At 43.6% G+C, this 12,992-nt stretch overlaps 1 protein-coding gene across 1 annotated transcript in view; it reads left to right on the forward strand.

Annotated features, from left to right (window-relative positions):
• Positions 1–12,992, forward strand: part of sdk2b (sidekick cell adhesion molecule 2b) — a 656,366-nt gene that overhangs the window by 465,594 nt on the left and 177,780 nt on the right. The window contains exons 23-25 of the mRNA XM_055654146.1: positions 3,918–4,027; positions 4,915–5,065; positions 7,125–7,362. Of these exons, the coding sequence (XP_055510121.1) occupies positions 3,918–4,027; positions 4,915–5,065; positions 7,125–7,362 (499 nt within the window). The remainder of the gene's footprint in view (positions 1–3,917; positions 4,028–4,914; positions 5,066–7,124; positions 7,363–12,992) is intronic.

The following is a 12,992-nucleotide window of genomic DNA, read 5'->3' on the forward strand; positions in this document are numbered from 1 at the left end:
TGGACACTATCCTAAACACTAGGGACAATTTACCATTTTTACCAAAGCCAATTAAACTACAAACCTGTGCGTCTTTGGAATATGGGAGGAAACCGGAGCAACCCACATTGTCACAGGGAGAAGATACAAACTCTGTACGAACAGCACCCATAGTCAGGATCGAACCCGGGTCTCTGGCACTGTAAGGGCAGTCACTACATCTCTCAGCAGTGACTTGCTCATCAGTTAAAGTCTGGCAACAGAGCAGGGCCGTGGGTGGCAACAGCCATTGTTATCGCCTGGGTGAACCTGAATAAATCTGGTCAGAACAAGGCTGGAAACCTTTTACATCTGCAAATTCACTCCTCTGACTTTGTGTGTTGTTGAGGAAACTGGTGGGGCTGCTGCCTCACTACTCCAAAGACCCAGGTTCGATCCTGACCTCTGGTGCTGCCAGTGTGGAGTTTGCATGTTCTTCCTGTGACCACGTGGTTTTCCTCTGGGTGCCCTGGTTTCCTCCCACATTCCAAAGATGTGCAGGTTTGTAAGTTTATTGGCCCCTGTAAATTGCCCCTAGTGTGTTTGGAGTTGACAAGACAGTGGGATAACACAGAACTAGTGTGAACGTTGATCTGTGGTCGGCATAGACAGGGTGGGCCGAAGGGCCTGTTTCCATGTTGTATCAATCAATTCAATTCAGAACATTTGAAAACCATTCAAACACAATTGCCATTTTTTTGTTTAAATCAAAAAATAAGCGATTTAACCATTTCAGAACATCTATAAAATACTTTAAAAAATAATGAAAATCATCAAAGCAAACACTTAGATTAAAAGCTGTAAAAAATGCGTTAGGGATAGAGATAATGAACTGAAAGTCATCTTCTGGGCTTGATCCAACCTGACACTGCCTCGGGAAGGAGATTCCCCAGTGTTAAATGCTGAAGATATATGCAGGTTTGTCAAACCTCAGATCACAGTGAGAGAACCCCCACCAGATCCATGCCATCTAATTAGAGACCTCAGTATTTGTGCCAAGGCCCAGAGGACGTGGGATAAACGTCAGCATTTCCCAGCCAGTTCCACCCCAAACCATGGAAGAAATCTGGAAATATTGTTGATTCGAGTACAAGCTGTCGCCGGCTCATCTGCAGAGCCAGAGAGTTTGTACGTTGCAGAGTATACGGGCCAGAGTGTTTGCATGTTGCAGAGTATACGGGCCAGTGTACATTACCTTGTACATTACCTTGTATGTTTACCCTGTGTATTCAATGAATTCCCAAATTGAAAGACCTAGACTGTGGTCAGTTTCACTGACAGGAAAGGAACTAATGCAAAAGAAAAGAGGAATAGATGCTCCATAGATGACTTATCCACACGAGCCTACCCTGCCTCCGTTTGTCCCCTATCCCTCTAAACCTTTCCTATCCATTTACCTGATCAAATGTCTTTTAAATATTTAATTGGACCGAAGAATGTGCAACTCTGGATGCACCATGTGTGTGAAGTAAAACACTTATCTGTGAGGTAAAGGCACAACTTAATGATACCAGTTACTTTTAACTAATAGTAAAATCCATTGCCTCGTGGATACATTGACTGTAAATTGAGCTTGAAAAGTAATTCTGGACCTAAATATATGTGATCTTTGCTACCTTAACTGTGAATGCCTGCTTGGAATCAATTCCAGTAGGTAATTGAATTTGCTTTTTCCATGTAGATTTGAGAGACAAAGTAACCACTTTGTCACTGACCCCAGGAATATCCAATGAATATTTATTTTAAGATACCGGTTCATTGCATTTTAATTTTTATCAAAAGTCTGCGTTTGTGTGTAAAGGAAGTGGCAGTGACGACATCTTACTCAGAATTATGATGGTAGCCCATGAATGAAGCCATCGTTTTCAGGGACTTATGTGGGAAGGAACGGCAGCTGCTGGTTTACACCGAAGGTAGACACAAAATGCTGGAGTAACTCAACAGGATGGGCAGCATCTCTGGAGAGACGAAATCGGTGACATTTCGGGTCGAGACCCTTCTTCAGACTGAGAGTCAGGGGAGGGGGAGTCTAGAGACATGGAAGTGCAAGGTGTGAAAATGACAGATTAAAGCAGATAATGATAACGAAACGTAGAATGGTTAATTGTTAGCTGAGGGGAAAGTGACAACACGGCAAACAATCAGTAATATTTAATCAGGAGGACATGAGAACTAGTCGGAGAACTAAGGCGGGGAGATGAAAAGCAAGGGTTACTTCAAGTTAGAGAAATCAAATTCATATTGCTGGGTTGTAAGCTGCCCAAGCGACACATGTGGGGACTTGGTTGAGATTCCATGATGGAATGGTAGACATTGTCTCTTCTTATTTGCCATATCTGTCTGCTTTAATCTCCATCACAACCTCTGCCTTAGCCTTCATCTTAGGCCAACTGAATTTCATCTACATGTATATCTCACTTTACATTTAGTTTTTTAGTAGTAGAGATGCAGCTGGGAAACGGACCCTTCAGCCCATCAAGTCCATGCTGACCATCGTTCATCTTTCTCATTCACTCCCTACACGTCATGGGCAATTTACAGAGGCCAATAACCCACCAACCCGCACAACTTTGGGATGTGGGAGAAAACCAAAGCACTCGGGGGAAACCCACGTGGTCGCAAGGAGGACGTTCAAACACCACACAGACAGCACCTGAGACCTGAGGTGGGATCGAACCAGGGTCTCTAGCACTGTGAGGCAGCGTGTCTACCACTGCACTACTGTGCCATTCTATTACTGTTCTTCAAATACTCTGCATCATATTCTATTTCACACCATCCCTCTCATCAATGCCTTAATTCATGATGACTTGTGACTTCTGGGCCACAAATGTTTTCAAAATCTTGCTGTTGGCAGTGACCATCTCTCACCCAACATCCACCATCTCCTTGAGTCTCTCCGTTTACGTCCGTTGTCTGGTGTCTGTTTTCCATTGTAGCCAATGGTGACACTGTCATCAGTTGCCCAGATTCTCAACCCCCTCCTTGAACCTCATCCTCTCTCCAACACCCTCTTTAAATCGATTCTTAACAACTGAAGTCTGAAGAAGAGTCCCAACTTGAAACGTTGCATGTACATTCCCTCCACAGATGCTGCCTGACCTGCTGTGTTACTCCCAGTACTTTGGTCTTTGCTCAAAATTCCAGTGTCTGCAGTTCCTTGTGTCTCCAAAACTGTTTCCTTCTGCTCCCGCTAATTATCATGGATTTATTCGGCTTGGCTTTGGCATTATGCTAATTTTGCCACCATAGAGCGCAATTTTTCTTTCTGACAAAGTTTCTGAAATGCAAGTAGTAATGAAGCCATTACTGTAACAAAGAAAACTGTGAACACTAGAGCCAATGCAACACGGAGTTTGATGTAGTTCACTAATTGATTCTGATTTGGCTAATACTCTGAAAAGAACTGGAAAGAATATTGTACAATGTAACTGAAAAAAATATCTCAGCTGTTTTAATCCTGCTGTCCATTATTTTATTGTAATTGGTTTAATTTTTCCGTTAGAGGAAATTAAATTGATTATGTTTAGGAAGGAACTGCAGATGCTGTCTTATACCGAACATAGATCCAAAATGCTGGAGTAACTCAGTGGGTCAGGCAGCATCTCTGGAGGAAAGGAGCAGGTGATGTTTTGGATCATACCCACCTGAAATGTCACCTATTCCTTCTCTCCAGAGGTGCTGCCTGACCCGCTGAGTTACTCCAGCATTTTGGGTCTATCTTTGACTAAGTGATTAATTGAGTAATAATATTTTAAGAGTATTTTCCATCTCCTTGATTTTAAATTTATTTCAACGTGGGCTGCAGCCATTCCATATTTCCTCCAGATTATGAAACCAAGCAGAATACTGGCTGATTGCGCAGTGCCCCTGGGCTGACCTTTATTTTCCATCCTCAGGTCGGTGTAATTGGGGAGCATGAGGAATGGCACCTGGTTCACCAGCTGGTCAACGAGCCTGACGTCCGCTCCCTGGAGGTCCCCAACCTCAACCCTTTCACCCATTACAGGTACGATCACCCATTACAGGTACAGTTCGCCCTGCAGTTTTGGGGACAGAGCCTTCTACAGGGCAACTCCCAGGCTCTGGAACTCCCTCCCCCAACTGATCCGCAATTCCGCATCCCCCACCATCTTCCAGTCCCGCCTCAAGACCATCTCTTCACCTCTGCCTATCCTTAGCCCCACGTGCCGTCCCTTTTCATCTGTGCATTAATTGCCTCATACTGTGTATTGTATTGAATTTACTTTGTGAACTAGTCATGTCTCTACTATTTATTTTATTCCCCTTACATGTTTGTCCTCTACCCGCTAAATTTTTGTAAGGTGTCCTTGAGACTCTTGAAAGGCGCCCATAAATAAAATGTATTATTATTATTATTATCACAGGTGCCATTCAAAGGTATCAAAGGTATTTTATTAGTCACATTCACATACACCTAGGTGTAGTGAAGTGAAATGTTTTTTGCCATTTTGCAGCACACAAAAAAAGAATACAGACATAACACCAATGAGAGTCTTAAACACATAGAACATCCGCCCACAATGGCTCCCACCATGAGGGAAGGCACAAAGTCCAGTCCCCAACCCCAGTTCCATAGTTAATTGAGGCCTCCACAGTTGCCTCTACGGAGGCCCGATGTTCCTGGCCGTTCTCGCCGGGTCGATGGTACCATTCATCCATTACAGATACCATTCACACATTACAGGTACCACTCACCCACTACAGGTACCACTCCTCATTACAGATATCGTTCACTCATTACAGGTACCATTGACATGTGGAATGTAATGCCATTCAGTGCCGTGAGGGTGGCATGGAATGTCGAGTAGCTCAGTGCCCACTCGGGGGTTGTAGATTGTCTTGTATCGCAGTGCCCGCTCTGTGTCTCTGCAGGTTCCGCATGCGCCAGGTCAACATCGTGGGGACGAGCTTGCCGAGCCAGCTATCACGCAAAATTCAAACGTTGCAGGCCCCGCCTGACATGGCTCCTGCCAATGTGACCCTGCGCACTGCAAGTGAGACAAGTCTCTGGCTCCGTTGGGTGGTATGTAACAGACCAGGGCTCTCGTCTCAGGAGTAACCAATATCACTTGTTTTCTAGCTTGTGAAACACTTGTATTGCAGTATGACATGAAACCTTTGTCTCCGAGTGCAGCTCCTTGCCCCACCCTCTGCCTCTCCCTCCCTTCTCCATCCAAACTGAGTCGGAGAACCTTCCACTGGGCTTTCTACCAAATCCACTGGTGCCGCGCTTGGTGGTCATTGACAGCTTCATTTTTAAGTTGAGTTTTATTATTGTCACATGTACCATGTGCTTTGCATTCTCACCAATCAGATCAGATATACACTATGAAATATGAAAGTAAGTGAGGCAATAATATACGAGAGGAGAGCAAAAGTTTCTTCAGATATATAAAGAGTAAGGAAGAGGCCAGAGTGGACACTGGACACTGGAAAATGATGCTGGAGATGTAATAGTAGGAAATAAAGAAATGGCTGATGAACTGAATACGTCTTTTGCATCAGTCTTCACAGTGGAAGACACCAGCAACATGCCTGAAATTCAAGAGATTCAATGGATGAAAGTTAGTGGAGTGGCTATTACAAAGGAGCAGATTCTTGGGAAGCTGAAAGGCCTGAAGGTGGATAAGTCACCTTATCAGCTGGATTGCACCCCATAAAGAGATGGCCTTAGAGACTGTGGAGGCATTAGTGCTGATCCTTCAAGAATCACTAGAGTCAGGAGTGGTTCCAGACAATTGGAAAATTGCAAATATTACTCCACTGTTCAAGAAGGGAGCAAAGCAGAAGTGTGGAAACTATAGGCCGGTGCGCTGACTTCAGTGGTTGTAAGATTTTAGAGTCCATTATAAGGGATGAGGTTTCTGAGTACATGATAAAATAGGCCGAGTTCAACATGGTTTTATAAAAAGGAGATCTTGTCTGACGAACCTGTTGGCATTCTTTGAGGAAGTAAATAGCAGGATAGGCAAAGGAGAGTGAGTGGATGTTGCTTACCTGGATTTTCAGAAAGCCTTCGATAAGGTGAGGCTGCTAAAGAAGATGAGAGCCCATTGTATCGTTGGGAAGATACTAGCATGGATAGCCGGTTGGCTGAATGGCAGAAGGCAAAGAGTGGCAATAAATTGGGCTTTTTCTGGTTGGCTGCCAGTGACAAGCGGTGTTCCGCAGGGGTCGGTGCTGGGGCCGCTGCTCTTCACGGTGTATGTTAATGTCACCGTGTATGCCACAGAATGGTTTCACCACTCAAAACGCAAACCATCATCGGAACATCAGTAAAGTAACTGTGGCCAAATCACTCGTCATGTGTCTTCACCAGGGTAATGCCCCTGTCCCACTTAGGAAACTCCCAGAGGCTTTTGTCAGTCTCCCTACCTGCTTCCACTACCTGCAACCTCCGGCAACCACCTGCAACCTCCGGGAACCGCACGGAAACCTTGGGCGGGGCGCAAAGTCTCCAGAGGTTTCCGTTCAGGTTTCCTAAGTGGGACAGGGGCATTTAAAACAGTCACTTTCTTGTGAATTAATGAATCTTCCACTCACCATTGGTCAAGAAGGTTTTAAATCTTCAATTTTAAGCTTTCCTGCGAAGTTAATTATCTGATCCCTGTATTTGTAAACTGGCAGGAAGATTATAGCATTCCACAGAATGTTAATTTAATCAACATGATTAGCTGGTGTACACCCAGTGAAGATTCTCCCATCTATTATCTGAATGGGAATGGGTACAAACCAAGTATAATTAGCTGGAAATAATCACTCTCAGCGACAATTAATCTAATGTGATAATGTACATTTTACTCCTTTAAATTTACTCGATTTTTGATCTTTATTGCAGAAATTTATAGCAGATTACTTTTATTATGGTGGGAAAATGTTGGTGAAAGATGATAGCAGATTAAACTGTTACTATAATTATTTCTGAGGGCATTGAATCGGAGACTATAGTTCATTCAGTTGAATGCCTGTGATGAAGATCAGTTAGTTTTATTTGGATAAGTTTACACAAAAAATAATTAAAACTTCTAAAATTGAACTGATAAAGACGATGCAGTCAGAAATTGCTACATTTCTTTCCTCAGCCTTTGCCTGAATCGGAGTACAATGGGAATCAGGAATCAGTGGGATACAAAATAAACTATGGGAAGTCAGAGGGGAATGGGTCAACTCTGACCCACATCATCCACGATCGTATTGAGCGGGATTTCACCATCGAGGATCTGGAGGAGTGGACTGAGTACAGAGTGCAGGTGCATGCGTTCAACGCCATCGGCTCCGGACCCTGGAGTCCACAGGTCAATGGTCGCACCAGAGAATCCGGTGAGTTTGTTTACAAGAGAGACGCACGGACCTGCAGTTGCTCGTTTACAAGCAAAAACACAAAGTTCTGGAGTAACTCAGCGGGTCAAGCAGCATCTCTGGAGAACATGGACTGGTGATGTTTCGGGTCGGGGACCCTTCTTCAAACTCAAGAGAAGTTCTGAGTCTGAAGAAGGGTCCCGACCTGAAACGTCGCCCATCCATGTTCTTCAGAGACGCTGCTGGCCCGTTGAGTTACTCCATCACTTTGCGTTTTGTTTTTAAGGTGCTTACATGCTGATGAACAACAATAAGCCTCATCTCAATTCCCACGGCATTAAAGTCGGTGCTATTGTTGTGGGAAAAAAAGTTGCCAGTATACGCATCAATTAAAAATTAAGCTACATTTATCAACAATTTTATTTCTTCAATACCCCCTTCAATGGTATTGGTATTGTGACCGAACAAATTCTAATTTAATAACTAATAAAGGGGCACCATTATGAGTTATTTTTGGAGGGTATTGTAAATATATTATTTATATTGTTTATTATGTTATCTATGAAGACAGTGTTGCCAGACCTGTTATGCTGCTTCAAGTAAGAATGTTGTTCTGGTTTCAGTACGTGACTTGACTAAAAAGTATAAAATCAACTATTCTAAAAAATTGAAGAGTCACAGGAGCCCAACTTGCCCACATCGACCAACATGTCCCATCTATACCAGTCCCAACTGCCTGCATTTGGCCCATAGCCCTCTAAACCTGTCCTGCCCATGCACCTGCCTAAACGTTTCTTAAATTTGCGATAGTCCCTGCCTCAAATACCTCCTCCAACAGCTTGTTTCATACACCCACCAGCCTTTGTGTAAAAATGTCACCCATTAAATCTTTCCCCTCCTAACCTTAAACCTATGTCATCTGGTTCTCGATCTGAAGGTGTCGTTTTTAACCTTTGACAAGTGCTAGTACTCTGTACCAGTGTGTACCATCACAACAAAAGCATTGATTGAAGTCATACAGCCCCATTGTGTAGACCAGAGCACTCCATGGTCAAAGATGGGGCCATTTTGCACAACAGTTTCTGGCCCCACAGCCCAGCGGTTAAAGCACAAAACTGATGAACCTGAGCTTGTTCAACCATTTCACACCAGAGTCCAGTGTTCCCTGCTTTATTGCAGTCTCCTCGTTGAGCTGGTGATGTCTGGATCACTGGCAGCCGGAGCAGATGTCAGGGATGGCAGTGTCGTCCTTCGACGACTGATGGAACCTTACATTTGAGAGTTTAGAAGATGTGATCTCATTGAAATTTGCAGAATTCTTAAGGGGCTTCTGGGGAGCAGTGGAATTGATGTTTAACCTTGCTGAGGGTATCTATGTCCATATGTTGAAATATTTATGTCCATATGTTTATATCATATGATGAAAGAATGGATCGACTGGACATATTCACTGGAATTTAGAACTAAGGATGAGAGAAGATCCTAAAGAATTCTTAAATTCTTAAGGGATTAGACAGGCTAGATGCAGGAAAACATAGTAACATAGAAAATAGGTGCAGGAGTAGGCCATTCGGCCCTTCGAGCCTGCACCGCCATTCGATATGATCATGGCTGATCATCCAACTCAGTATCCCATCCCTGCCTTCTCTCCATACCCCCTGATCCCTTTAGCCACAAGGGCCACATCTAACTCCCTCTTAAATATAGCCAATGAACTGGCCTCAACTACCTTCTGTGGCAGAGAATTCCACAGATTCGCCGCTCTCTGTGTAAACTGTGTAAAAATGTTCCTGATGTTGGAGGAGTCCAGAACCAGGGTTTACAGTTTAAGAATATGGGATAGGCCATTTAGGACTGAGATGAGGAAAAACATTTTCATCCAGAGAGTTGTGAATTTGTGGAATTCTCTGCCACAGAAGGCAGTGGAGGCCAATTCACTGGATGTTTTCAAGGGAGAGTTAGATATAGCTCTTTGGGCTAACAGAATCAAGGGATATGGGGAGAAAACAGGAACGAGGTACTTATTTTGGATGATCAGCCATGATCATCTTGATCATGAAGCTCGAAGGGCTGAAAGGCCGACTCCTGCACCTATTTTCTGTTTCTTTGTTTAGAACTCAGGGTCATAGCCTGTGGCTTGTTAATTAGTTGTAGCCAACTCTGACTCACCGGAAACGACGTGGTGGGTGGTTCTGGTGGCATTGGAGGCGGTTGACAATTTCCAGCAACTACAGCCTTATGGTTTTGCATTCTTTTACACAGGCTACACAGCCACCAAAGTGAAATCATCAGATTCCAAAATAAATGTGTAGAAATTTATTACAATTAAATACTTAAAATAAACCAAAACCAAACAATATATTAACTGTATGTAAAAATGAAGTAAATATGTTGATTTAACTAATTTGAAGTCAAACTAATCACACTAACTTTTTAACAGTAATTAACTGAATATAAAAATGAAGTAATTGCATTGATTTAAATAATTTGAAATTAAACTAAAGGCCTAGATACCTACTTTCTTTTAATTGCTTCAGACCTGAGTTCTGTGTCTTGCCACTTGCCACTTGCCACGTGGCTGCCTCTGCTGTGATTATAACTTCAATTATAAACTCATTTGCTGGATGCATGGCTCATACCTGGGATACATTGGGTTTATATCTACTGGTGTTTAGAAGACCGTGAGGTAACTTGTTTGAAATGTGTCAGATTCAAAGGGGTCTTAACTGGCGAGACGTGAAGAGGATATTTCCCTCTTGGGGGAACATTCGGAGTGAGAGGTCACCACTAAAAATAGAAGGTCACAAATTTAAGAGGGAAATGAGAAATTTCTTGTCAGAAGGTCATGAGTCGTCAGAAATGTTTCCCTCCAAGGGCAGTGGATTTGAGTCTTTGAATATTCTTAAGGCAGAGATAGATCCTGGACACTGACAGGATGATCGGTGAGGGGATTGGAATGTGGAACGAGGTTACGGGCAGACCAGCCACAAAAGGCAGAGAAAGCTCGAGGAGCCAAGTGACCTTTATGTTCTCATGTATTGTGTATCTCCCCATATGGGAACATCCTGGACAAGTCACAATGCGCAACTGACGATACGTTCCATGGACACTGTTTCCTCTCCACGGGTCTTCTGACATTCAAACAGTGGCCAAGGTTTTAACACACAACGTACCGACATATTTTAAAAGATGGAGTGCATGTACATAAAATTGTCATGTGAATTGTGGAGAAACTCATCTAATTTTGAACAAATTATGATAAAGTACTAATTCTTTTGCAAAAAAAATTACTATTTTCTCAGACAATTTACTTTCATGAAGTTCACCCGAGTTGAAACTAAATGCTAAAGCCCTGCCCCCCCCCTCCCCCCCCCCCACACCTTTCTTCCAGCATTATCCCCCCCCCCACAGCCACAATGAGGAAGGGTCCCAACCGGAAACCTCACTTATTCATGGTATCATAAGGCAAAGGAACAGAATTAGGCCATTCATCCCATTAAGCCTATCCCACCATTCAATCATAGCTGATCTATCTTCACTCTCAACTCCATTCTCCTGCCATAGCCCCATAATTTTGACACCCTTGTAAATCAAGGATCTGCCAATGTCCACCTTCAAAATACCAATACTATCCTGAGATGCTGTCGGACCCGCTGAGTTACTCTAGCATTTTGTCGTCTACCTGTGATGCATCGATGCATCCTGATATTATGCTTTCTACAATGCATCCATTGATGTTGGAGAGAGTTGTTGGAGACTTGCCAACATTCCTTAGTCCCCTCTGGAAGTAGATGCGTTGGTGCAATTTAGTTTACTTTACCTCTGTTTAGTTTAGTTTGTAGTCATGTGGACCGAGATACAGTGAACAACTTGGCTGAGGCATGAATGTAGTTGGTCCAGGACAAACAGTTTGTGATATTTACACCCAGGAACTTGAAGTTCTCAACCATCTCCACTTTGGCACAACCACCGTCTGTGACAATGAATTCCACAGATTCACCGCCCTCTAGCTAAAGAAATTCCCCCTCATCTCCTTTCTAAAGGTATGTCCTCTTATTCTGAGGCTGTGCCCTCTGGTCCTAGACTCTCCCACTGGTGGAAACATGCTCTCCATATCCACTCTATCCTGGCCTTTCACTATTCAGTAGATTTCAATGAGATTCTCCTCATCTTTCTAAACACCAGTGACTACAGGCCCAGTGCTGTGAAACTTCCCTCATACTTTACTGTAGACTTTACTTTAGAGATGCAGCATGGAAACAAGACGTTAGGTGCACCGAGTTCGTGCTGACCCTGTACACTAGCACTATCCTACACGTTTGGGACAATTTACAAATCTTATCAAAACCAATTAACCTACAAACCTGTACATCTTTGGAATGTGGGAGGAAACCGGAGCACCCGTAAAAAACCCCACGCGGTCACAGGGAGAATGCACAAACTCCGTACAGACAACACCCATAGTCAGGATCCAACCCGGGTCTCTGTGAGGAAGCAACTCTATTGCTGCGCCACTGTGCTGCCCCTTAACCCAATCATCCCTGGCATCTTTCTTGTAAACTACCTCTGGAGTCTCTCCAAACTTTGTTAGATCTCTAACTTTCAGCAGATCTAATGAAAGGTCACTGAAATAAAACATGCCCCTCGTTTTTCTTTTCACTGCCGGACCTGCTGCCTGTTTGTAGTATTCGCAGTTTTCATTTCATTCCACCAGCATTTGCGTACTTTTGGTGATTGGAAAAACATTCGAGCATGTCCAAATTTTGAACATGGCTCCAATAAGGATGCTTGTTGGTTAGAAACCAAGATTGTACCTCACCATGCTTGTGCACGTGACAATAAACTCGACTTGACTTAAACTACAGGAATCTTTCCTGAGGACGGCAAGATGCCACAGTGGTACAGCCGCTGCCTTACAGCACCAGGGACCTGGCTCCGATCCTGACTATGGGTGTTGCCTGTATGGAGTTTGCATGTTGTCCCAGTGACCACGATTTTCGTTTCTCCTTGTGCTCCGGTTTCCTCCCACACTCCAAGATCATACAGGTTTGTAGGTTAATTGGTTTTAGTAAAATTGTAAATTCTCCCTAGTGTGTAGGTTAATGCTAGAGTACGGGGTGGTCGCTGGTCAGCACAAACTCAGTGGGCTGTAGGGGCTGTTTCCACGCTGTGTCTCTGAAGTTTAAAAGTATGAAGTAAAGGATCTGCATGTACTAGCACTTCTCAACTGCCCCACCAGATGGCAGAAATGAGCAGGGAAGAGGAATTATTTACTAAGCAGCTTCAGAGGAAAACTTAAAGTGGAAAATTTTACTTTTTTTTACATCAACTTTGTAAACATTTAATGAATATTTTACGGTTTGCGAAGTTTAACATTATGTTTGTTAATAATCTTTAAAGTTAACATCATCATCGTTGGTAATTTGGAACGTCATTGGTGGTTTGAAGTTTGAATCAATGTGCCTTTGTATCTTTTTGCCTGATTACTGAAATCTCCCCCCCCCCCCCCCCCCCCCCCACCCCCTCCCCCCCCCCCCCCATCAACATCACACAGAAGTCTGGGCTGATAAACTGGAGATTGTACCCAAAGACGGTAGTATCTGTTCGATAATCTGCGCCGTCTGAAATCTGGCATTTCACCCTGGGGTCAG

Source organism: Leucoraja erinacea, chromosome 23, assembly GCF_028641065.1.
Source record: "Leucoraja erinacea ecotype New England chromosome 23, Leri_hhj_1, whole genome shotgun sequence".
Taxonomy (NCBI): domain Eukaryota; kingdom Metazoa; phylum Chordata; class Chondrichthyes; order Rajiformes; family Rajidae; genus Leucoraja; species Leucoraja erinaceus.